The sequence below is a fragment of the Eleutherodactylus coqui genome, chromosome 8 (assembly GCF_035609145.1).
Source record: "Eleutherodactylus coqui strain aEleCoq1 chromosome 8, aEleCoq1.hap1, whole genome shotgun sequence".
NCBI lineage: Eukaryota > Metazoa > Chordata > Amphibia > Anura > Eleutherodactylidae > Eleutherodactylus > Eleutherodactylus coqui.
In genome coordinates this window covers 64,745,503-64,772,811 of record NC_089844.1, presented here as the reverse complement: position 1 = coordinate 64,772,811, position 27,309 = coordinate 64,745,503, and the positions used below count along the sequence as shown (strand labels likewise).

The following is a 27,309-nucleotide window of genomic DNA, read 5'->3' as shown; positions in this document are numbered from 1 at the left end:
TCACCAACACAGAAGGAGGTTCTTTACTGTAAGAGCAGTGGGACTCTGGAACTCTTTGCCTGAGGATGTGGTGATGGCAAAATCAATTGAGGAGTTTAAGAGGGGACTAGACATCGTTCTAGAGTGCAAGGATATTACAGGATCTAGACATTAGGTGACCAGCAAGGTTCTTGTTCCAGGTCTTACATTTAGGTAGGAACTATCAAAGGTTAATCCAGGGATTATTCTGATTGCCATTATGGAGTCGGGAAGGAATTTTTCCCCCGAATGGGCTAATTGGCTTCTGCCTTTTGTTTTTTTTTTCCTTCCTCTGGATCAACAAGGAGGTTGAAACAGGCTGAACTAAATGGATACTGTTTTCATTCAGCCTAATCTACTATCTTACTATCTAGGGTGAATTGTTGAATGCGTCTGGATTTGTTCTACCAGATAAAGGTCAAAAGCTTGGATTGTAGACACTTTAAATCCACTGCGGAGATTGGAATAAGCAAAAGAAATATAAAATTTGGGGGAGCCAGGACATTTTGATGGAGTGGATTCTGCCTAGCCAAGAAAGATTATAGGGTGCCCGTATGGTCAAGTCTTGTTCCAGGTCTTTAATCAGTAGGGGGATAGTTAGCTTGCTATATCGTCTCAAATGATTTTGTGAGATGTACACCCAAGTATACATCTCTGCACACAGCGCGGGGGTCAGCTGTTTACTACAGCTGACTCCCGTGGGCAATCGCGGCTATTAACCCATTAAATGCCGCTGTCAATTCTGACAGCGGTAAAGCCCCCGAACAATGTTCGGGAGCCCCGTACGCCCCCCCCCCCCCCCCCCGCGCGGTGAGATCGGGAAAGCTGTGCAGGTGTCATGGCAGCTGGGGGCCTTCTGAAAGGCCCCAGGGCTGCCTTGTGAGACAGCCTATCAAGCCATCCCCGTGGGGTGGCTTGATAGGCTGCCTGTCAGAATGCAGTATGATGTAATACTATGGAATTATGTCATACTGCAGGAGTGATTAAAGCTTCGCATATTATAGCCCCCCTGGGGAACTTAAAAGTAAAGTTAAAAAAAGATCAATAAAGTTTTTTAATTGTAAAAAAAAAAAGTTATAAAAGTTTAAATCACCCCCCTTGTACTATATCTGTAATTGAAAACGTTTGGTATGGTAGTAATTGTACTGACCCATAGAATAAAGTTATCATATCGTTTTTGTTGCAGTTTGTGCGCCGTAGAAACAAGACGCACTGAAAGATGGCGGAATGTCATTTTTTTTTTCATTTTACTCCACTTAGAATTTTTAAAAAGTTTTTCAGTACATTATATGGTACTTTAAATAGCACCATTAAAAACTACGACTCGTCCCGCAAAAAACAAGCCTTCATACAGCAACGTTGATGGATAAATAAAGGAGTCATGATTTTTTTAAAGGGGGGAGGAAAAAACGAAAATGGAAAAAAAGGGCCGTGTCATTAAGGGGTTAAGCATGGGTGGAGGTAAGTTTAGCTTTAAAGCTAATGATTTAGCGTCATTGACTCTGAGGTCTGAAATTTCTCCAAATTTGTCCAGAATATGATATATGTTAGGAAGTGAAGTGAGGTATTTTCTACTTTGACTCTTAAGTAGCTAATCACAGCTTTGTTCCATTGTTATGAGCAGCTCAGATGATAGCTGCGGCCTAGTGGAGGGCAGCGGGTTTAAAAAGGAACTTGTTCTCGTAATCTCCTAATTAATGTTTATGGCACATATGGATGCATGTCATTACAAAAGGTAAAGAAAGTCTGGGGCACTGGCCATGTTGCCCAACTGGAGAGCCATATTTGTCATATCTAAGAAGCCTTCCTCCTTCCACTTAAAAATTTTAATTCCCACAAATTGTACAGTTGCAACATTTTTCCCATGCAAATGAGGGTAGGTTATGGTCAGATATCATTTCACAAATTAATGGATTATTTTTTACCTGTTATTAGGATGAGAAGTTTTGACTACTTAAAGGGGCATTCTGGTGATACTAAGTTATTCCCTATCCGCAAGTTAGGGGATAACTAACTGATCAGTGGTACTCTGACCACTGGGACCACCACCAAGTCTGAGAGGCTGGCAAAATGAATGGAACAACAGCGCGCAGGTTTGGTCACCACACCATTCATTTCAATAGAGTGCCAAAAATGGCCAGGTTCAAGAGCTTTGCAATCTCTGGCACGTTCATTGAAAAGAATGGATCGGTGACCAAGCATGAGCGCTAACCCCTATTCATTTTGGCAGTCTTTTGTTCAACACGGAACCCCCATTCTGTCAATCAGTGATCAGACACCCATTGATCAGCTAGTTATTCCCTATCCTGTGGATAAGGGCTGATTTAATGTCACCAGAATACACCTTTAATAACCGACTGCTTACTCCCTATTATCCCAAAAATAACACTTGTTCAGTGAGTTGTTAAGTAAAGAGGTGGCAGATGTAGAGGAGGAGCGCTAAGCTCTGTATTTAGGAAGTGTTATGACTGTGTTGTTAACTTTCTTGGGGCTTGTGTTTCTTTACCAGCACAGGGGCTGTATGTACAGGCATGTGCCGGACTCTTGGCGTGTGCAGGACCTCTAACCGGAAGCCAGGAGGAGGGTGGTCTACCAGTAGTTATAGTGTGTGTGGGCTATGCCAGAGAGAACCAGAGTGTTGTGGAGTTGACCTCAATGGATGAAACATCCTAAGGACAGTACTAGCGCATGAGAAAGCCTTAGACTGCATTTAGCCTGGAGCCAGCCCCACCCATATATCGCTCTACTGTATTGCATCGTCTGTACAGTTCAGCGAGCGTACTCGCTAAGGCAAACTACTCAAGCGAGTATTGCCTTATGCGAGTACCTGCCCACTCGTCTCAAAAGATTCGGGTGCCAGCGGGGGAGAGTGTCGAGGAACGGTGGGGGGGGGAGATCTCTCTCTCACTCTCTCCCCCCTGCTCACTCCTGCAACTCACCGCTCTCCCCCGCCAGCACCCGAATCTTTTGAGATGAGTGGGCAGGTACTCGCATAAGGCACTACTCGCTCGAGTAGTTTGCCTTAGTGAGTACGCTCGCTTATCTCTAATTGTCTGTGATTACCCCATTAACTGGGTATAAATGAACTCTGATTCCTAAGATTCAGGCCTCCAAAGAGATAGTTAACATTTCTGGTAATTGAATATTGAACTTTCCTCGAATCACTTTACAGGGGTTTTTTTTATCCACCTGAGTTACAGCCCGACTATGACCTTGTACCTCAGCATTTGAACAGTACTTCTGTGTTGCACATTTATTAAAACTGTTTTAGGAGCATGATGAGTAAGCAGAGTTCTTTCCAGAGTTATAATTGGAACCTTTGGTGGGTTGAAGGGCCAGGAGCCCAATTCCTCGCGGAATGTCACTGCCTGAAACCGAATCTTTCCTGACCTGAACTTGGATACAAGGGTCTGATAACTCTAATGCCAGTCTGTATGGCACAATGACACCAGTAACTATCCAAGCACCAGTGCAAACTGAGCTCACCATCCCTCTTATAGTCCTGACCTGTCCTTCATCTCCAGCCCAACCTCTGGCAGAAGTGGAAATTGCCCTTAAAGCCGATGCTTGGCACTATGCTAAACATAACTGCTATTATTGGCTGTATTCCTGATAAATGAAGATAGAGAGCACCATGTATAAATAAGGCTGATTTACCAATGTTCTGTCAATATGCAAAATCTGTCACCGTTCTCAAATATTGTGAATTATATTTGCAAAAAGAATGAACATACATTAAATATATAATTTTCTTTTTACATATAATATTTTTATTACCTAGAAATCAATGACAACAGGACGACCGGTACACACGAAGAGGTGAGATGTTAGTTGTATTTGTATTCAAGATGTCTTCAAAAATTTTTGTGAAATTTCTTCTGTCTGTTCATTTTCAACTAGGAACTCAAGCTGGCCATGAATGTAATGATTTGTGAGCAATATCTCCTATAATGAGCCTTTGTAATCATTAACTCCTTTGAGGAGTAGGGATGATTACTGTGACTTTACTACATGCAATATGATTAGAGATGAGCGAGTATACTCGCTAAGGCACATTACTCGAGCGAGTAGTGCCTTAGCCGAGTATCTCCCCGCTCGTCTCAAAAGATTTGGGGGCCGGCGGGGGAGAGCGGGGAGGAACGGAGGGGAGATCGCCCGCTCACCGCCGCAACTCACCTGTCACCCACGCTGGCCCCCGAATCTTTAGAGACGAGCGGGGAGATACTCGGCTAAGGCACTACTTGCTTGAGTAATGTGCCTTAGCGAGTATACTCGCTCATCTCTAAATATGGTCTTTTGCATCTTTTGTAACACATTGATCTGATAAAATCATCTGAAACTTTTTTAGATTCAATTAAGTTTATTGATTTTACATATTAAACCAATATGATGCATTACAATAAACATTGGTCCATCTTAACCTTTGTCGTTGCTTCACGTCCTCTTGTACAATGAAAATAATTAGAATAATCAGGTCGTCTTCATCTGCATCATATATCATATATCAATATTAATTAATACTTGACTCATAAATGTTATACCAACTATAACTAACTAACAGGGGGGGGTATAGAGAACGGGTAAGGTTAGGGGAGAGGGGGTAGGGAGAGGTGGGTTTTAGGGGATAGTGCACCTCCTCGCCTGTTTGTATTGGTGTTCTCACTCTTCAAGTTGACCTGATTCCAGCCAGGTTTTGAACGTGTCTGAGGCTCTCATCGCTATCCACGGGCTCCATAGGTTATGCATCCCGGTTCGTTCCTTTTCGCTTTCGGCTCCTTCTTCCTCATACCTCATTAACATATTGAGTTTCTCCGCCCACATTATTCGTGTGGGCGGAGATCCTGATTTCCACAATTCAGGTATCGACATCCTCACTGCTAGAATAACCAGCCGCAACAGGTCAGCTTTCACTCTAGCCATAGAACCAGGCAGTATCAAGAGCAGGGCCATCTCCGCTGTTATGGACACCCCAGACCTGGACATGTCGCTGTATAGTAATTCCACGTTACTCCAAAGGGTCCTGACTGGGGGGCAATCCCACCAAATGTGAGTCATTGTCCCGGGCCCGTTCTGGCACCTCCAGCATATCGGCGGTATTCTATTATCAATTTGGTGCAGTCTTGACGGTGTCCGATACCAGCGGGATAGGATCTTAAAATTCTGCTCCTGTAGTCTACCGTATCTGGTGCTTTTGTGGCACATGAGGAAGGCCCTCTGCCATTCTAATGCAGTGCAGTTGACCCCTAACTCATTCTCCCACTGACCCGTGTAGTTTGGGAGGGAGTCCCCCGTCTCAACGTTCAGCAACAACTTGTATATTACCGAAATGCCGTGCTCCGTAGGCTCCGGCGACATGCACATCTCCTCAAATGGCGTCAGCTGTCTTTTAATGCACTCCCCGGGCGTCAGGGACCCCACAAAGCCCCTTACTTGGAGGTAGCTCAACCATGCTCCTGGGGGGGGGGCTGGAGTTACCATAAAACTCTCTCAGGGGTTTCATCCCGTCCTGATTTACTACGTTAACGACTCTAGGAACTGGAGAGTCTGGGATGGACAGGATTGTATTCTTGTCCCTCGCTGGTGGGAACTGTGGATTGGCCACCAGTGGGGTAAGTGGGCCTGGTATTGTTATCAATCTCGCTCTTGTGGCCCATATCCCCCATTTCTTGAGGATCTCTAAAAGGTGAGGTGAGAGGCTCTCCACCTCCTCAAGGTACTGTCTAGGTATCCAGGGAGCCCCCTGTGCTATCCTAGAATCGGCTGCATGCTCCATTTCCACCCATAATTTAGTTGCTTTCGCTTGTAACAGCGAGAGGATGAAGTTTGCCATACAGGCCTTGTAATAGAGTGAAAAATCCGGGAGCCCCAGCCCCCCCTCTTCTTTAGACCTTGTTAGTAGCCTGTGGCTAAGTCTAGATTTACGGTTCATCCATACGAATTTAATGATTAATGACCGGATACTCAAAAGGTATTGTCGGTTCAGGGCTACCGGGAGGGTCTGGCACAGGTACAGGAACCTTGGGAGGGAGTCCATCTTGACTGCATTTATCCGCACTGTCCACGATATGTAGAGCGGGCTCCATTTGCTCAATTCCGCCCTCAGGCCCTCCAGGTATGGAAGGAAGTTTAGTTCATAAATCTGTGCAGGGTCAGCTGGGATCAGTACCCCCAGATATTTAATGGCCGAAAACTTCCACTTAAAGGGGAAAGAGTCCGAGAGGGCCTCCACCTCCGTCTGGGCCAATATTACATTTAGGATCTCCGATTTCTGTAAGTTAACTTTAAAATTACTTGCTCTCCCATATCTCTCAAATTCCTTCATTACCACTGGCAGCCCTACTCTTGGGTTCGACAGGAACAGGAGGAGGTCGTCCGCAAAAAGCGCTAACTTATGTTCGGAGGGGCCCTCCGTCTGTCCTCTGACCGACCCGTTTTCTCTGATGGCGTTGGCCAGGGATTCCATGGACAGGATGTACAACAGGGGTGACAGGGGACACCCCTGTCGAGTTCCATTATTAATCGAGATGGAATCTGAAAGGGTCCCGTTCACCCGAACTCTGGCTGATGGTCCCTTGTATAAAGCCATAATCCATTCCCTCATTCTCTGGCCAAGGCCTATCTGACGGAGGGTCCCCTCCAAGAACCTCCACCTGACCCTGTCGAACGCCTTTTCTGCGTCTATTGTCAGCAAGCACAGTGGTTTATTTGCTGCTCTCGCCCTGGATATTAGTGAAATCGTTTTAATAGTATTGTCCCTGGCTTCCCTCCCAGGGACAAATCCCACCTGCTCTCTATGTATCAAGTCAGGGATGTGCTTGCTGAGTCTATTTGCTATGAGTTTGGCTAACATTTTGACATCTAAGTTTATCAGGGATATGGGTCTATAGTTGGCGCAGGAAGAGGTGTCCTTCCCCGGCTTCGGGATTACTACTATATGCGCCTGGAGGGCCTGAGGTGGAATGGGGCTCCCCTGAGAAACCCCGTTAAACATCTGCGTTAGCATGGGGGACAATTCTTTTCCAAAGATTCTGTAGAATCTGGCCGAAAACCCATCCGGGCCTGGCGCTTTGCCTAGCTTTAGATTTTTGACCATCTCCTCTACCTCTTCACATGTGAAGTCCTCCTCCAAGGCTGCTGCATCCTCTATCTTTAGTGGACCCGGGCCGTATTTTTCTAAATATGTCCTTTCCTCCTCCCCTTCTCTATCTCCTGCCCGTGGGGGTTGTTCTATGTTATAGAGTCTTTCATAGTATAGGCGGAATTCTTCCAGGATGTCCCTTGTGGAAATCGCTGGTGTCTTCCCTGCTCTCTGTATTTTGGGTACGAAAGTCACCGGTGTTCTGGGGTGTAACGCTCGAGCTAACTTTCTTCCACATTTATCCCCTGCCTCGTACGCTTCCCTACGGAACCTGTCTCTCAGAGCCAGCGTCCTCTGGTCTAATATTGACAGGATCTTCTGGCGCAGCGTCGATAATTCTGCCCGGACTACATCATTTGGGGTTTTTTTGTTGGCTGTCTCTTTCTCCTGTAGGGCCGTTAGCAGGGCTCCCAACTCCCTTGTTCGCTCTTTTTTTAGTCTTGCCCCTTGGGAGATCAAGGTTCCTCTCAGAACACATTTCAATGCTTCCCATTTGACTGGGGCCCGCGTGCTATCGTTTTGGTGGTCTTGTACAAAATTGCCTATGGCTGTTTTAATCTCTTGGACACATTGGGGGTCTTTTAGTATATTGTCATTGAGTTTCCATGTTCTAACTCGTAGGTCTTTTTGAAATCCGTTGAAGTCGGCGTATACCGGAGCGTGATCGGACCAAATAAATGGTCCGAAATCGCATACGGGCCTGTAGTCTAGGAGGGCGTGTGAGACCCATACATAGTCAAGCCTGCCGTAGCTATTATGGGGGATTGAATGGAAAGTATAGTCCCTGACGCCCGGGTGTAGCATGCGCCATATGTCCACTAGGTGCAGGTTTCCTAGTTCTCTCATTAGGGTTCTTGTTGCTGCTCGTGAGACAGAGGACCTACCTGACGATGTGTCTTGTTCTGGATCCACGGCCAGGTTGAAGTCGCCTCCCAAAGCAATAGTGGAGCCGTCCGCGAACTTCGCCAGCTCCCTCAGGGTGGCCACGCTAAAGGATACCTGTCCCTGGTTCGGGAAGTATAAATTTGCAAAAGTTATCACCTTTCCAAAAATTTCTGTTTTAACAAATAGGTATCTACCTTCTGGGTCCTGTAGAACGCCAAGGGGTTGCATCTGTAACGTGTTATGAAATGCAATAGATACTCCTCCCGCCTTCCGGTTCGGGCTATGAAACCAGGTAGGAAATGCTTTTGTGGAGCAGGAAGGAATCTCATCTGTTTTAAAGTGGGTCTCCTGGAGGAGAAGCACCTTCCTACCTTTTTTTTGCATATGGTATAAAATCTGACCCCTCTTGGAAGGGATATTCAACCCCTTGGCGTTATACGAGGCAATCGTCAGGTCAGCCATGGACCACACTGGTTAGGTCGCTTGTCACGTTCTTCAGGCGAGGTTTAGGGTGGACGGGGTTGGGGATAGTGGGGGAAGGATAGAGCATGGGGCTGGGGGGGAGAGGGGGGAAAAACATAGAACATCTACAGGCCTCTCGCAAGGCCTCACTATTCAACACTAAACACTATTAGTCGCTATTAACTAGCTTCAAGCGCAGCTTAAGAGCTGCCTACTCTAGGTGGGGAAGAGGAGACCACCAATGGAGGCCTGCCCCCGCCCTCGCTTGGTGAAAAAAAAAGAGAAGAAAAGTAGAAATATGACAGTTATAAAGAGTAAATTGAGTATCTAATGGCACTGATCTCGCCCGCCGCCGGGTCTATCGCCGTATCCCACAGAGGGGGAAATGAAAGAGAAGAACAGGTATGCAGGAAGGTGGATAACAACCGATCTTCGTTATCCGTTGGTCTGGACACTAGAAGAGGCCTAATTAGGCTGGTCTGATCAGTTCGTTACACCAGTCTTCCTGAATGTAAGTCCTCAAGACATCTGTGGCTCCTCTTTCAGCCTTTGTCTTGATTTCTTAGGGGTTTATTCCCCGGTTCTCTTCGCGGTTTCCCCGCTTTCTCCCACTCCATTCTGGGTGGGGGGACCGGCATCTCGCCAATTTTGGGCCAGTCTGGTATTGCAATCTGAGGTAACTCCAAGGTCCCAAGAAATTTGGGTAGGTCTCCCAGGTGTCTAAATACAGCCGATCTCCCTCCTTTTCTCGCGTGAAGTTGCAGGGGGAACCCCCATCTATATGGAATGTCTCTTTCTCTCAGCGCATTTAGGAGGGGCTTCAGGGCCCTGCGTAGCTGTAGTGTGCGCTTAGATAAGTCCGGGTACACACTAACCGAGTAACCCTTGAACTGCAGAGTGTCCAGCATGCGTGTACGCTGTAGGATTTGCTCCTTTTCTCTATAAAAATGCACTCTGCATAGAACGTCCCTGGGTCTGGCGGGGTCCGCTGGTTTCGGGCCCAGGGCTCGGTGGACTCTGTCCAGTTCTAAGGCGGAATCGGCAGGTCTCTGCAGCAAGTGATTGAAAAACTCAGTGATCCAGTCCTCCAGTTGGTCGTTGTTTATCTCTTCAGACAGGCCTCTAACCCTAAGGTTGTTGCGCCTATGGCGATTCTCCAAGTCGTCGATGTGATTGGTCAATTCTTCTATTTGGTGCGCTTGTGCTTCCAGAATATGCGCGTGTTCTACTATAGTGGTTTGGAACTCTTCTTGTACCTCTTCAACTTCCGCCACTCTCTGCCCCACTTCTCTGATGTCTTTCTGTAGGACTGCTATGTCTTGCTTGTGGGCTGCATCCAGTTTCTGTAGAAGTTCATTCATCTCCCCCTTCGTGGGGATTGCCTTCAGGTGGGCTCTCCAGTCCCATTCCTCATCATTTGTTTCTGGGGCCTGGGGTCTTTTGTGGCTAACGTGCTGGGCTTCGGGGTTGCCTGGGGCTTGTGTGGTTGTAGCTCTTTTGTTGGGCTGTGCAGGGGGGCTTTCAGGTGATTTGTTACTGTGTGCTTTCTTCCCCTCTGTATCCACGGTTTTAATGTGGGGCACTGCTCCCTTCGTTCCTTGTGTGGATCTTTGCGGGAGGGGGGCAGCGCCAGGACCTGATTCATGGCGGCTTCCTGGCTCCCCCTTATCTCTCCCTCTTTCTTCCGTACCCCTTTCTCTTTGTTTTATTTGGGACCCTTGGTCTTTTGGGCTTCCCTGCTGTGATTCTCTAGGGGGTACTTGTGGGGTTGTAGGCTGCCCTGCAGGGCTCATTTTCTGGGGGGAGCTGGCTGTCAGCATGCCTGAGGGGTTTCTCCCTGCTTCATTCCTCTCCTGTGTGCTGGAAGCGCCGGCTCCCCCTCCCCCCTCTGACTTCTGCCCGGGGCCATACCTCCTCCTCACTGCTGTCTCCCGCTGCCCCCTCCGATCGGGCTTCCACCTCCGCTGGCTGCGATGGTCCGGCCCGGGGCTCCTCTTCCTCCTGTGTCCAAGGCTGCACTTCTTCTTCATCGGCGGCTTCCCGCGCCGGCCGGCGCGGCGCCATCTTGTTTTTACCGCTCAGTAGCGGAGCTCCTGGGGAGCGGAGAAAACGCTCCATACTCGGAGCCGGGGCTTCAGCGGCTGCCTGGGGGCTTCCGACGTCCTCTTCTTCCCCATGGGAGCTTTTTCTCTCGGCGGCGGCGGCGGAACAGCTTGCAGAAGCGAAGACTCGGGCAGGAGCTCCGGCAGGAACACCTCACTCCATCAAGCGGTAAGCCACGCCCCCTGAAACTTTTTTAGTATGTTCACAGGTAAGAGTTTTTGCTGTTGCGTTTTACTACATGTTACATAGTTGGGAACTGGATTTTTATATTTCCCTTTCACTCTATGCATTTAAAACTCATAGAGATGTATTAGGTAAAACATGAGATTGGCTTCCATTCTAGTGGACTTGAGTCATCTTTGTATTAACAAAGTCCGACATTCATCTGCATGGCCAATATGCAATACTATCTTCCCCTTGTGGGGCCTCTGCGAGGGAAAAGGCCTGTCTAGCCATGGCTATCCCTGGCAAAATCAGGTATTTATCATGCGTATTGGCAGCAGGGCCCAGACCAATCAGTTGCATTCCTAAAGGGTCTGATTAGACAAACTGGGAGCTGCATTCTTGAAGGGGTTGTTTTTGGTGGGACAACATGAGGGGCTGTATTCTTTAAGACGTTGTTTCTGATGGAATTTCGGAACCCCTGTAACCTTGCGTATGGTTATTAGGAGTCTGAAAAATTAATCCGTATGTAAGGCATTACTGAAAGAAAACAAAGTCAAATGAAGAGACGCATAAGGCTTACAATAATAACTCCAAGCCAGAAAACATAAAATAAGTAAATGAAAAACATAAGGCCAGACTGGGCAAGTCTAGTCTTAGAGTTATTTGAAATGCCAAAAGTTGCTGTATGGAGGAGATTTATTAATACTGGCGCACTACTCGAACGTTGGGTCAGTCTATCCTCCAGTGCAGCGCGCCAGAATCATCAACAGGGCGCATACCTAATTAACGAATCTGCCATCGGAGCTGGCATTGTATTCCAACACTTTTCCGACTATTTTTTTAATAAATTCATATATGTTGGAGAAACTGGTGCTGCTGTTTCAAAAAATACCTCGTTATTTCAGAAAAAAAGTAAGTAAAATGATTAGGGTAGCCTAACAAATTTTAAAAGTTAGGCCCTGAAACTACCACATACGAATAATCTCTAAAACGTATTAATAAAGGTGTTGTTTGGCTTAGAAAAGCCATTATATGTTGGGGAAATCAGAGTTAAAATGTAACTGTGTTTTGTAAACGCTTTACACAAGTCATAAGGACATGCCAAAGGGTTTAATCGCTGACGATCTGGCTGCTGAGAAGCCCACCGATTGCTAAAATGAGTCAGCTGGAGCGCTCGTACAAACTTGTCGAAACTCCTTTCACCAACCCTAATTCACAAGTAAAAACCAATCTGACTACACTTCCTGTTATCCCAGCCGCCACTACAAAACAAGAAAAAAAATTGGCTACTTTGGTTGCTGTATATCCTAATTTACTAGTTAATGGCCTTTTTCAAGAAATGGATGGAAATGCTCTTTAATTGAAGTGTTGAGTTTCTCTACACTAGTCAGCTGTAGCATTAAAGCCATTGATAGGTGAAGAGACTAACACTGATTATCATGTGACAATGCCACCTGACAAGTGGTGGGATATATTAGACAGTAAGTGAGCAGTCAGTTCTTGAAGTTGATGCCTCAGAAAAAACAGAAGGATCTGAGCAACTTTGACAACGGGTCTTGTGAACTCCATGCATTGATAGGACAGAGCAGTTTCGGTGGCACAAGGGAGATCTTTACAAAGCCAGTAGGTGTTTTTTGATGTTATGGCTGATTGGTGAGTTTAAAGGGGTTGTCTAGTTGTAAACTATAAATGGACTATCCACAATATAGACCATCACTATCTAATTTGTAGGGTTCCCCGCATCAATCAGCTGTTCGCCAGTTCAGTATTCTCATGCATTGAACAGATTTTTACAAAAAGTAAACAGCTCCATTCTCACATCAGTGGCAAGGCTTAGTATTGCAGGTCATTCGTGTGGTTTGTAATACCAAGTCTGGCCACTGCAGAGGAAATAGAGCTCTCTGCTTCCTGTAGAAATCATCTTAGTGCAGGAGCTCACCAGCCCAAAGAACAGGTAACCAGAGATGGTCCTTGGTGGCAGACCCTTGCAGAGCTACTATAGATGGCCTGTTGTAAGGATAGGCCATCAATAGTTTTCAATTGGACGACGCCTTTAATATCCAAAGACCAGAAACCATTTGAATATACGCTTTCTTTTAAAGTATGGTACTACATGCAGTACAAGACAGATTTCTAATAGTAACATAACCTATTTTTTATTTCATATTTGATACATTCATGTATTTGATATCATTCACATTAATAATCATTATTAGAGTTATAGAATCATGTGTGTTCATTTTTTGTTACCAAAACTGTATAAATACACTTTATAAAGCAGTTGATTCGATGTGAACATGACTTTCTTTCTTATATCTCAAACTTAGAATGTTTCCCCCAAACAGAGGAAGCAAAGTGTCTATTCGGCCCCTGCCATGAAAGGTACTGTTCAGGTACTGTTCCATGTTCCAATGTATTAACTCTACTCAAAGTCAATGTCATTTCCATGTTTGTTAAGTCTGTGGCTTGCTTTTCAGCTGATAACTATTATAAGTCCATTCACATTTGTTGGTAGTTGTATAGCTGTTCCTATAAACAATGCATATAATTGTTAACAGTAAATGTGCTTAAATGGATCTTTCAGAGATTGTAACTAGAGATGAGCGAACCTACTCGTTTTGAGTAATTACTCGATCGAGCACCGCGATTTTCGAGTACTTCCGTACTCGGGTGAAAAGATTCGGGGGGCGGGGGAGGCGTGGCGGAGCGGGGGCTAGCAGCGGGGAACAGGGGAAGCCCTCTCTTTCTCCCTCTCCCCCTCCCTCTCCCCCCCCCCCCACTTCCCGCTGCAACCCCCCACTCACCCACGGCGCCCCCCGAATCTTTTCGCCCGAGTACAGAAGTACTCGAAAATCGCGGTACTTGGGCAAAAAAGGGGCGTGGCCGGGTACGCTCGCTCATCTCTAATTGTAACATTGATGCCTTTTAATGCTTGATAAGTGGAGGTCAGACCACTAGGACCCATCTCAACCAGCACAATGAGTGTCCCCTTTATTGTTTACACAAGCCCAGCAGCTCGTTCATATCGAGGCAGTTCCTGGTACTGCGGCAAATTCCATTTAGTCATGTTCAAGTTAGGCTGCACTCACATCTCCGGTCGGAGGTTCCGTTGCAGATCTGGCAAAAAATATCGGAAGGAAAAGCACTGAGGCAGCTGAGTAGAAATTGATGAGACCTGATTATAGTCAATGGGGTCAATTTAGCGTTGTTCAGTTCCATCATAAGATAGACAGATATGTGATAGATAAATAGATATGCAATAGAGAGAGAGAGAGAAAAGAGAGACAGACTGACTGACTATACAAAAAAGATGACTCTACATCCGATTAGTTGTAATTAGAGATGAGCGAGCACCAAAATGCTCAGGTGCTCGTTATTCGAGTCAAGCTTTTTGTAATATTCAAGTAACGAACCCTATTGAAGTCAATGGGAGACCCAAGCATTTTTGCAATTCACCCGCCGGGTGCAGAGCTTTTTCTCTCTCTCTCTCTCTCTCTCTCTCTCTTTCTCTCTCTCTCCCTCTCCCCCCCTCTCTCTCTCTCTCCCTCTCTCCCTCTCTCTCTCCTAGCCAGCCACATACGGCTGTGGATGTACACACGCTGGCATGTCACAGCAGGAAGTGGTAATGCGGGGAGGGGTCGAACATGGCGTGGTACCCGCTCGAGTAACGAGCTTCATCGAGTATGCTAATACTCGGACGAGCATGTTCGCTCAACTCTAGCTTTAATCTCGAAATGATCCACCACATATAATGGCCAACAGTTATCAATATATTTGCATCTATTTTTTCCATGTAAATTGCACCAGGAATTGTCACAAATAATCATATACGCCAAAATTGTGCAAAACTTTTTATGTTGAGCATGCCAAAATGCCAAAATATGGAAAAGTGTGAATGATCGCTATGAGGAAGGTGCAGTCTTCCTGGTTAAGACAAATGCATTAATTTGAAATACAAAAAAATGGAATGTTTTTGTTTTATGCAAATCTCTGCCTGCCTTGATTTTATTTTTGCACTTTCCGGCAATCCAAAGTATGCCAAATTTCTCAAGAAGTGTGTACCTTTTAATAATTTTGTCACAAACCACTCCAGCAAACTTACTTTTTGAAGAGTATCATATACAAGGCAGTCTTAATAAATGTTTGGTATTATGCTGATGACTTTTTAGATATGCTGTATTACAGTTTTGATGTTTTTATTACAAAAACAGATAAAATATCACTTCAATTATATGCAAATTGTAAATTAAGGTCGCTTTACATGGGATGTATTTAGGCATTAGTGCCTGACTGCTGTCTCAGCGACTGTCACTCCTGTTCCCGCCTGCCTGCCGCCATTCACATTAAACAGGCCAATGCTCAAAGATTGGGCGACTCCTGTTTACACGGTCTGACAGTCACTTGGTTTTAGGTGAATTAGAAATCAAGAAACTCTGACAAATGAGCATTTTGTCACTCTGTGCCCTGTCGGCGGCTGTTTGTACACTAGATGACTATAGCCCGCATTAGTTGTTTCCAGCGATGACTGCCCCGTGTAAAGATACCGGCACTGAAAAGCATTCCAAATCCCCTAAATCCTTCTGTCACATGTCATGGGTCCAGTTACTCTAACTTCTATTTATCTATCATTGCTAAACCAAAATTATTTACCCAAATCTTAAACTTTGATTTTATACTAACTAGATTGACCTGATGTGCGCTACGCGAACATAAAAGGTTTCAAAAGTGGTGGTTGTGAACTTCTAAATCTGCTTGGTTAGGTGATTATTTAGAGTGTCACCTTGTATTTGGAGCAGATATCTAATATAAAAAAGCCTACCGGTCACTCTGTTTGTCTGTCTTTCTCTCTCTGTTTGTCTGTCTTTGTCTTTCTCTCTGTTTGTCTGTCTTTCTCTCTCTGTCTTTCTCTTTCTCTGTCTTTATCTCTCTTTGTCTATCTGTCTCTGTCTGTCTTTCCCTCTGTCTTTCTCTCTCTCTCTCTGTCTTTCTCTCTCTATCTGTCTATATCTGTCTCTCTCATTGTCTCTGTTTCTCTCTCTCTCTTTCTGTCTCGGTATTGCTCTGTCTCTTTTGTTCTCTTTCTGTCTCTCTGTCTGTCTCTCGCTCTCTTTATCGCTCTACCTCTGTCTCTCTATCGCTCTCTCTATCACTTTCTCTGTCTCTCTATTGCTCTGTTGCTCTCTTTCTGTTTATCAGTCTTGTTCTGTCTGTCTATCGCTCCCGTTCTGTCTAACGCTCCCGTTCTGTCTGTCTATCGCTCTCGTTCTGTCTGTCTATCGCTCTCGTTCTGTCTGTTTCTCTCTGTCTCTGTATTGCTATCTCTCTCTATTTGTCTCTCTATCACTTTATCTGTCTCTCTATGCTCTCTCTCTGTGTTTCTCTGTCTCTCCATCGCTCTCTGTGTTTCTCTGTCTCTCCATCGCTCTCTGTATTTCTTTGTCTCTCTATAGTTCTCTCTTTCTGTCTCTCTATTGCTCTTTGTTTCTGTATTGTTCTCTCCCTCTGTCTGTTTCTTTAGCATTTTCTCTCCTTTTGCTCTCCTTCTGTCTGTCTCCATTGCTCTCTTTCTGTCTGTCTCTCTATTGCTCTCTCCATCTGTCTGTGTCTCTAACACTCTATCTCTCTATTGCTCTCTCTGTCTAACTATCTATCTCTAATTCATATAATGAAACCAGGCAGCAGGTGACAAACTGAATCATCACAAGAAAATGGCGACGTTTCGACCAAATGAAAGTAGGGCTTTGTCAAGCTTGCTCTTTCTCTCACTGTCTCTCTCTCTATCACTCTCTCTTTGTCTGCCTCTCTATCACTGTCTCTCTATTGCTCATGGTTGGGCAGTGTATGGTGCAGCTTAGCAACGCTTCATTCATTCCAGCGCATGCCTGAAGCACAGCAGCGCCGCTCATAGACTTAACATTGTAACATTCAACCCACCTGACAGTCCCTGAATGTATTAAACTCACATTTGATGATTTTACGGCAGCGGTGAGGATGTGTGTCATCTAATGACAACATCATACGCCAAAATTACAGCAAAGGGGTGAAAGTGTGGAGCAAGAAAAAGCGTGTAGGCTTATTTATATTAGATGTGTTTTAATCTTTTGCTTTTCTTATTGTTCAGTCTTGAAATCAGTGACCTCTATTTATGTTCCTGTCTGATCTGTATGTCCTTGCTCATTTATGTGTGTGCTGAGATGCAATGCTTTAGTCATTAAACTTGTCAACATGTCCGTTTAAGAAATACTTGTAACTTTAGTAGATTTCTAATGAAATGTCAAAATCACTGCAAAATGCTCTGAATAAAGATATCTTTTAATGGTATCTTTAGTTTAACTGCACTGAAGATGTATTTTTTAGTGCAACTCATCTTCCATACTCTTTTATATATATATATATATATATATATATATATATATATATATATATATATGAGCTGCATGCATTTTGTAACAAAATGTTCCTATAGGAGAGGGTATAAAATGATTTTATTGCTGCCTGCATCCACCACTAGAGAGGATTTATGACATTGAGTTTCATGGGAGATGAATGCAGTAACTTCATGAACTCCACCTATGGGTAGCTGTAAGCAGCCTAGATATTACCATTTAAATAGCTTTTTTATGTGTTAAGGGGGTTTTCCAGTTATAGCAAGGAGGTAGGGGATGACTATCTGATCAGTGGGGGTCCCACCACTAGGACCACAAGCAATCGACTATATAGTTCCACTAAAATAGATGGAGCGGTGGCCAAGTATGTGAGTTTCTGCAACATTCATTGATAGCCACACAGGACACATAGGACTCCATTCTAGAAAGCAGTAAGGTGTCCCAGTAGTTGGACTCCCCACCAGATAGTGATTCTCTATCCTGTGGATAGGGGACAGATAGCTTGATGTAACTGGAATAACTTAACCCTTTCCAATCCACTGTCTGACGTCTTCCTACATTTTGATTTAAGCTTGTACAGCTCCAATATTAGAAGACATCCGACAGGGTATTCTTACCGTCTATTGCCAGCCACTCCACTGTCGGAGCCTCTCTGGCACGCACACACTGGCTTAAGCCAGCAGATGGCACCATTGTATAACAGCCAATAGAGAAAACCTTTTAGGAAACCCTGAATCCAAAATTGTATTAGAAAGGGTTAATAAATTACATTGAAATCGGCTAAACTCCAGCCGATGATCTAATGTCTATGAGATCCTCCTGACTCTCTCTCCCAACAGTATATGTCCAGGAAAAAAAGGCTCAGGCAGTTGGATTTAACTACCCGATCTATATGTTCTTAGGGAGATAAGCAGTTGTTAGAGGGGTCTGACAGCTGCTTTCTCCCCTCTGCATTCAGTCACCTGCGTGTTTGACCGAGCCAGGCATGCATGTGTGTGGGCTTGTGCGAGATAGCAGTCAGCCAAATGAGCTTCCGGGAGACAACTATCTTATGTGTACGGGCAGCCTTATTTCAGAGATCCAAAATGAAATATTATGAAATTAAACAGCGAAGAATTTTGGATCTATTTAGATTAAACAAAATAAAATAGTGATCAGTAGTGGAGATGAATCTTAAAAGCAGAGGTGCACAACTCTTTTTTTTACCCAAAGGCCACACGGTCAGATTGTACCACCCCCAAGGACCGCAATAAAACTTTAAGGAATATTCCTACTGTATCTGAGACACATATGGAATATTGACATTATATGTTATTTATGTTTGACAGGTGGGAATTCCACTTCTTTAACCCACTTATGGATACAATGCTCCACCATTAGGAACTTCAGAGGATGTATGTCTCAGATAGGACTGTCTGATTTTTAAGGAGCATTCTAGGTAAAACCAATGCACTGTGTAACCATAGTGCAAAACATGAGGGGGAGTCAGCCTTCTGATTTGGACTGAGCATAAGGCCTCTCTCACTTGAGCGCATGGTCACTGCGTATTGTGCGCACAGCTTTTGTACATGTAATACTCAGTACTACTCTCCCATAGACTCTAACTGTACCTCTCACACACAGCTCAAGAAAATACATGCACAAAAGAAATTGGGGCATGCACTATTTTACATACCAAGATAGTGTATGGAGATTGTTGGCAAGCAGCAAATACACAATACTGCATACTTGCTGCGCTGCACGCGGCAGCTTACGCCGGATTGAGAGAGGCGTAACACAGTAATATTTCCTGGATCACTTTTTTAAGTTGCATAAAATCTAATCAATACATCCCTACAGTTCCTCTGAGGGAATGGGCTATGGGTTGTGTGCACCACTGCGCTAAAGGCTCCACGCAATGACAAACAGAAGAATTATCACATTGTCTAATGCTGTGACTTGCAGGAATATTCTATTAAACCTTTTCCAATCCACTGTCTAACCTCTGAAGACATTATGATTTAAGGCTGTATAGCTCCAATGTTGGAAGACGTCCGTCGGGGTTCTCTTACTGTATATTGCCAGCCTCTCTGCTGTCGGAGCCTATTCAACGTGTCACCTCATGCAGTACTGGCTTTAGCCAGCAGATAGCGTCGTTGTATAATGGCAGAAAAAGAGTAAGCCCCCTAGGAAAACCAGGATACAAATTGGATTGGAAAGGGTTAATGGCATACAAGTGACGGGGACATTATTATAAGTGGTGGATACAAACAACTTTAGTACATGTACCCCATTTCTTTCAAAGCAAAAAGACGGGGATTGTGATCCAGTTAAGGCCAGAGACTTGCAAATGCCCTATTTTCCCTCATGTTCGCACTCTCAGGAACCTCCTTCCTATTCCATCAGTTATATCTGGAAACCTCATTTGTAACCCAATGCAAGAGACTTGTAGCTGCAGCATTTCAGGTCTACATAAGGCACTTAGTACTACCAAAAAAGGATGTCTACTGAAAGCTTGAAATTAGTCAGACCGTATTCAAGTAAATTAGGTGGTAGAGTAAATAACAGTTGGCTAAATGGTTTCCTTTCTACAGGGTGGGCCACGAAAAAGTAGGCCGGCACCACTCTCTTATAAAAGCTGTTAAAAGAAAGTCTGCCTTTGTTGTCCATTGCAGCCAATCACAGCACAGCTTTCATTTGACCTCAGCAGTATAAGAAATGAAAGCTGCACTGTGATTGGTTGCTATGGGCAGCTTTCATAAGAATGAGGTGCTGGCCTATTTTTCTGTGGCCACCCTGTATTACAATACAATATTGACCATTTCTTTGTGTTTTATTGTGGCAAGGTTTTTACAAAAGTGACAAGAGTTGCATGATAATTAATACGAAAGTAACAGTTTTCCGTCAATTACTGAGACACTAATTTGAAAATGCCAACTTAATATGGTCGCTGCTTCTGCTGTCAAAAGAAAATCATTCCTATAGCAGGAAAAACTCTACAAATTTACTTTTTAGACCAATGTAGAAGAGATTCCCGGAGATAGGACCAATGTATTATGGTAAATATTACTATTATCATTAAGGGGTTGTACAGAAGCAGCACCGCATGTCCATTGGTTGTCTAGTCTTGCAGCTCAGCTCCATTGCAGCCCATGGACAGACGTGGCAATAGTTTTTTACAAAAGCAGCCATGTTTTTTAATTATGTACAGCAATTAAATTATTTTGACCAATAACTGTAGAATCTTAGGTACCATTTAGTCTCAGCATTTCAAGGAGTTATATTTTGTTTTCTTATAAATCCAAAGTTCAGATTTTGTTTGCTGTTATACTTTTATTTTATTTGCTATGTTATGCTTTTATGTTTTACTTTGCTTTATTGCATGTACAGGGATCAATGAGCAGACTAAATCTTTATTATATACTGATGACAAACTGCAAACAGTAGCAGAGAGAACTGAACTTCTTACGAAACCAAGACGAAAAGACACTCCATACCACCTTGACTTGCCATTATTTCCAGGTATGGGCTATAATTTAATGGGAAATCAAACATTTCAAAAACACCTCCACCCTAATTCAGATTTTACTTTGCTTCCTATCATTTTAGAAGGTGTTCATCCTTTTTTAATTAGAGCCAACCACGCTCATTAAAATTATGGTGTTTCAATTGTCTCTCCAGCCTAGTCATAAAAAGGTATATAATCCTGTTCTGAGATGATGCTCCTACATGGCAGATATGTTTCAGGTAGTCCCTAGACTGAAAAGTCCATTCCACACAGATGAATTGGGTTGTTTCTACAGCATGTGTGTGGACTAGAGATGAGTGAGCATACTCGCTAAGGCAAACTACTCGAGCGAGTAGTGCCTTATGCGAGTACCTGCCCGCTCGTCTCTAAAGATTTGGCTGCCGGCGGGGAGCGGTGGGGGAGAACGGGGAGGAACAGGAAGGGGGGAGATCTCTCTCTCACTCTCTCCCCCCGCTCCCACCTGCTCACTCCCACAACTCACCGCTCACCCATAAAGTATTTATCATTTCATTCGAAGGCTAGTTTCAGATAAGCGTATTCTAACACACCCATAATACAGATACGTGTTACGACGGCTTCACACGGACGTCTTTGCCCTCAAAATTTGCATACACATTATGCAGAGAATAGGACCCATTGATTTCATTCTCATTTTCTTTTTTTGCGTGTGCGAAAAAAATAGGACCTGCTCTATTTTTGTGCAAATTTGCGCACCAAGGGTCCCAATAGAAGTCTATGAGAGGTGTGCAAATACACAAGGGGATGCGTGAAACACTGCAGAATTCCGTGAAAAAGAACACATTTGGAACTCATTAGGATAAATAGCCATTGAAATAGGAACGCGGGTTGTCTGTCGCGCGCAAAAAAACACTATTCTGCATGCGCAAAAAGCACAGTAAGATACACGCGCAAAAAAACTCGTCCATAGAGCAAATTTGTTGTGCTTGGGTGCATGCAATTGCACATACGCCTGTGTGAAGCCCCCCTAGGTCATGCTGAGTTTTTTAAAAACAGCCATGAAAAAACATCCATGGGAATAGATACATAGACTTATATTAGTCCTCAAAACACGGACCAAACATGCAGCTAAAATACGCTTATCTGTAAGTGGTCTAATGTTTTTTTATGACTGTATTAACACTTGCTGTTTTTGTGATGCAGTTTTTTGAGCCAAACACAGGAGTGGATACAAGAAAGGAGAAGTAAGTCTTTCCTTTATAGTTTTGGGTCCTGGCTGGCTTTGGCTGAAAAAAAAAACTGCATGAAAAATGCACCAAAACTGCATCAAAAGCTGCATGTGTGAATCCAGTCTATGGAGGTGGCCAAAGACATTGAGGCAGTTTAGCAATCCCTGGACATCTATGGTTAATCTGAGCCATGTAATGTAATGGCCTTTGCACAGGCCCATGCGTCTCTGCATTTCAGACAAACAATTGTTAATGCGATCGTTCATCACCAAAACAATATTACCATTGTTGGCCGCACATCCCCCATTCACGCGGGGAGATGTGCCTGACAATGGTTATTTTTTTGGCTGTACCCAAGATGCGATCAGCACTTGTCCACTCATCAACTGATCAGGCAGTCCAACATTTGTACCTGTTCATCAGTCATTGAAAAGGAACTTTAGTTGTTCCAAGGCGCCTGAGAAATTGATCAGCCCTGCTGAAAAATATATTATTTGCATTAAGGTGCTTTTAGACGAGATGATCATTCAAACAAGCGAAAGTGAATGATAATTGTTCAGTCTAAACGTCTGTCTACGATGAACGATAATCGTCCACTTTTCCCTCGTCGTTCATTTTACGCAGGCCTAAAAAAAGCTGTTGGCTCATTCACTTTTCATTCGGTGTAAACAGCACTTGTTCAGTCCTTCTCATTCACTTTAATTCACAGCGAATGTGACAGACCAAACGATTCTGAATGATTGCTTGTTTGAATGAGCCAATGATCCATCTGTCTGTCTAAACAGACTGCATGAACGAACGAGCTAACGATGACTTAATTCCCTCGGTTGCTTGTTCACACGATAAATCAACTTGTTGGCCAATCACACAATGGCCAGAGGGAACGCATTGACTTCTGTGGGCGACTATTCTGTGACCTGTGCAGAGGCCATTATCTACGAAGAGGGTTCGGTGTGTCCATCACCTATTTTAAAGGGTAGATCCTGTGTTCTCTATATATCGGTGTCCCCTTTCATTATACTCCTGCCAGTGATGATATAAAATTACTGCTGAAAAGTTTTCTCTACAGAACATGACGTATCAGTCTCTTATTGGACTCACTGGTCAGTTTGAAAAATGCAGGATTTTGTGATTTTTTTTTCTTTAACCTGTTCCCGCAATAGGGCGTACATTTATGTCCTGCGGGGACGATGTATGTATGAAGGGAGATCACAGGGCGGCCCCCCTTCATGCAGCGCGAGCGCCGACTCTTTATTACAGCCAACACCCGCCAGCAACAACTCCACTCAGCCACGTGGCTGAGTGGAGCTATCAACCCTTTAAATGCTGATATCACTTCTGACAGCGGCATTTAATTTCCCTGATTGATGTTTGGGGGTCCTATACGACCCCCTGCGAGGAGATCGCAGGGAGCTGTGCGGGTGTCATGTCAGCCGGGGGCCTTTTGAAAGGCCCCAGGGCTGTCTTTGAAGAATGCCTAGCAAACCATCCCCGTGGGGTGGCTTGATAGACCGTCTGTCAAACTGCAGTATCATGTAATGCTATAGCACTACATCATACTGCTGGAACGATCAAAGTAACGCAAGTTGTTTTCCCTGTGGGGACTAAAAAAAAAATAGTAAAAATGAGAACAATAAAGTTTTACTAATTGTTGAAAAAAAAGTAATAAAAGTTCAAAAAACCCACCTTTTGCCATATTTACAATAAAATCAAAGTTATAAAACAAAAATACATATTTGTAAAAAGTCGTATGTATTCTAAAATCTTTATCTGTATCTATCCCATACTGCCATCCTTCAATTTATCTGAATCCATCCCATACCGTCATCCATCAGTTTATCTGTATCCATCCCATACTGCCATCCTTCAGTTTATCTGTATCCATCTCATACCGCCATCCTTCAGTTTATCTGTATCTATCCCATACCGCCATCCTTCAGTTTATCTGTATCCATCCCATACCACCATCCTTCAGTTTATGTGTATCTATCCCATACCGCCATCCTTCACTTTATCTGTATCTATCCCATACCGCCATCCTTCAGTTTATCTGTATCCATCCCATACCGCCATCCTTCAGTTTATCTGTATCTATCCCATACCGCCATCTTTCAGTTTATCTGAATCCATCCCATACCGCCATCCTTCAGTTTATCTGTATCCATCTCATACCGCCATCCTTCAGTTTATCTGTATCTATCCCATACCGCCATCCTTCAGTTTATCTGTATCCATCCCATACCGCCATCCTTCAGTTTATCTGTATCTATCCCATACCGCCATCCTTCAGTTTATCTGTATCTATCCCATACCGCCATCCTTCAGTTTATCTGTATCCATCCCATACCACCATCCTTCAGTTTATCTGTATCTATCCCATACCGCCATCCTTCACTTTATCTGTATCTATCCCATACCGCCATCTTTCAGTTTATCTGTATCCATCCCATACCGCCATCCTTCAGTTTATCTGTATCTATCCCATACCGCCATCCTTCAGTTTATCTGTATCTATCCCATACCGCCATCCTTCAGTTTATCTGTATCCATCCCATACCGCCATCCTTCAGTTTATCTGTATCTGTCCCATACCGCCATCCTTCAGTTTATCTGTATCCATCCCATACTGCCATCTTTCAGTTTATCTGTATCCATCCCATACCGCCATCCTTCAGTTTATCTGTATCTATCCCATACCACCATCCTTCAGTTTATCTGTATCCATCCCATACCGCCATCCTTCAGTTTATCTGTATCCATCCCATACCGCCATCCTTCAGTTTATCTGTATCCATCCCATACCGCCATCCTTCAGTTTATCTGTATCTATCCCATACCGCCATCCTTCAGTTTATCTGTATCCATCCCATACTGACATTCTTCAGTTTGTCTGTATCTATCCCATACCGCCATCCTTCTGTTTATCTGTATCCATCCCATACCGCCATCCTTCATTTTATCTGTATCCACCCTATACCGCCATCCTTCAGTTTATCTGTATCCATCCCATACCACCATCCTTCAGTTTATTTTTATGCACCTCATACCGCCATACTTCAGTTTATCTGTATCTATCCCATACCGCCATCCTTCAGATTATCTGTATCCATCCCATACCACCATCCTTCAGTTTATCTGTATCTATCCCATACCGCCATCCTTCAGTTTATCTGTATCCATCCCATACCGCCATCCTTCAGTTTATCTGTATCCATCCCATACCGCCATCCTTCAGTTTATCTGTATGCACCCCATACCGCCATCCTTCAGTTTATCTGTATTTATCCCATACTGCCATCCTTCAGTTTATCTGTATCCATCTCATACCGCCATCCTTCAGTTTATCTGTATTTATCCCATACTGCCATCCTTTAGTTTATTTGTATCCATCCCATACTGCCATCCTTCAGTTTATCTGTATCCATCCAATACCGCCATCCTTCAGTTTATCTGTATCCATCTCATACCGCCATCCTTCAGTTTATCTGTATCTATCCCATACCGCCATCCTTCAGTTTATCTGTATCCATCCCTTACCGCCATCCTTCAGTTTATCTGTATCTATCCCATACCGCCATCCTTCAGTTTATCTGTATGTATCGCAAACTGCCATCCTTCAGTTTATCTGTATCCATCCCATACTGCCATCCTTCAGTTTATCTGTATCCATCTCATACCGCCTTCCTTAAGTTTATCTGTATTTATCCCATACTGCCATCCTTTAGTTTATTTGTATCCATCCCATACCGCCATCCTTCATTTTATCTGTATCCACCCTATACCGCCATCCTTCAGTTTATCTGTATCCATCCCATACTGACATTCTTCAGTTTGTCTGTATCTATCCCATACCGCCATCCTTCTGTTTATCTGTATCCATCCCATACCGCCATCCTTCATTTTATCTGTATCCACCCTATACCGCCATCCTTCAGTTTATCTGTATCCATCCCATACCACCATCCTTCAGTTTATTTTTATGCACCTCATACCGCCATCCTTCAGTTTATCTGTATCTATCCCATACTGCCATCCTTCAGTTTATCTGTATCCATCCCATACCACCATCCTTCAGTTTATCTGTATCTATCCCATACCGCTATCCTTCACTTTATCTGTATCTATCCCATACCGCCATCCTTCAGTTTATCTGTATCCATCCCATACCGCCATCCTTCAGTTTATCTGTATCTATCCCATACCGCCATCCTTCAGTTTATCTGTATCCATCCCATACCGCCATCCTTCAGTTTATCTGTATCTATCCCATACCGCCATCCTTCAGTTTATCTGTATCTATCCCATACCGCCATCCTTCAGTTTATCTGTATCCATCCCATACCGCCATCCTTCAGTTTATCTGTATCTGTCCCATACCGCCATCCTTCAGTTTATCTGTATCCATCCCATACTGCCATCTTTCAGTTTATCTGTATCCATCCCATACCGCCATCCTTCAGTTTATCTGTATCCATCCCATACCGCCATCCTTCAGTTTATCTGTATCTATCCCATACCACCATCCTTCAGTTTATCTGTTTCCATCCCATACCGCCATCCTTCAGTTTATCTGTATCCATCCCATACCGCCATCCTTCAGTTTATCTGTATCCATCCCATACCGCCATCCTTCAGTTTATCTGTATCTATCCCATACCACCATCCTTCAGTTTATCTGTATCCATCCCACAGTGACATTCTTCAGTTTGTCTGTATCTATCCCATACCGCCATCCTTCTGTTTATCTGTATCCATCCCATACCGCCATCCTTCATTTTATCTGTATCCACCCTATACCGCCATCCTTCAGTTTATCTGTATCCATCCCATACCACCATCCTTCAGTTTATTTTTATGCACCTCATACCGCCATACTTCAGTTTATCTGTATCTATCCCATACTGCCATCCTTCAGTTTATCTGTATCCATCCCATACCGCCATCCTTCAGTTTATCTGTATCCATCCCATACCGCCATCCTTCAGTTTATCTGTATCCATCCCATACTGCCATCCTTCAGTTTATCTGTATCCACCCCATACTGCCAGCCTTTAGTTTATCTGTATCCACCCCAATCCGCCATCCTTCAGTTTATCTGTATCTATCCCATACCGCCATCCTTCAGATTATCTGTATCCATCCCATACCACCATCCTTCAGTTTATCTGTATCTATCCCATACCACCATCCTTCAGTTTATCTGTATCTATCCCATACCGCCATCCTTCAGTTTATCTGTATCCATCCCATACCGCCATCCTTCAGTTTATCTGTATCCATCCCATACCGCCATCCTTCAGTTTATCTGTATGCACCCCATACTGCCATCCTTCAGTTTATCTGTATTTATCCCATACTGCCATCCTTTAGTTTATTTGTATCCATCCCATACTGCCATCCTTCAGTTTATCTGTATCCATCCAATACCGCCATCCTTCAGTTTATCTGTATCCATCT

General features: G+C 44.0%; 1 protein-coding gene across 3 annotated transcripts in view; it reads left to right on the top strand.

The window, feature by feature from the left end:
• PPP1R1C (protein phosphatase 1 regulatory inhibitor subunit 1C) overlaps positions 1 to 27,309 on the top strand; it is an 87,376-nt gene that overhangs the window by 44,119 nt on the left and 15,948 nt on the right. Inside the window, exons 3-6 of one of the 3 annotated variants that reach the window (XM_066575755.1) lie at positions 3,800 to 3,837; positions 13,099 to 13,153; positions 20,527 to 20,658; positions 21,827 to 21,867. In XM_066575755.1, the coding sequence (XP_066431852.1) occupies positions 3,800 to 3,837; positions 13,099 to 13,153; positions 20,527 to 20,658; positions 21,827 to 21,834 (233 nt within the window). In that variant the 3' untranslated portion in view covers positions 21,835 to 21,867. The remainder of the gene's footprint in view (positions 1 to 3,799; positions 3,838 to 13,098; positions 13,154 to 20,526; positions 20,659 to 21,826; positions 21,868 to 27,309) is intronic. The other 2 variants (XM_066575753.1, XM_066575756.1) reach the window with 2 other exon arrangements.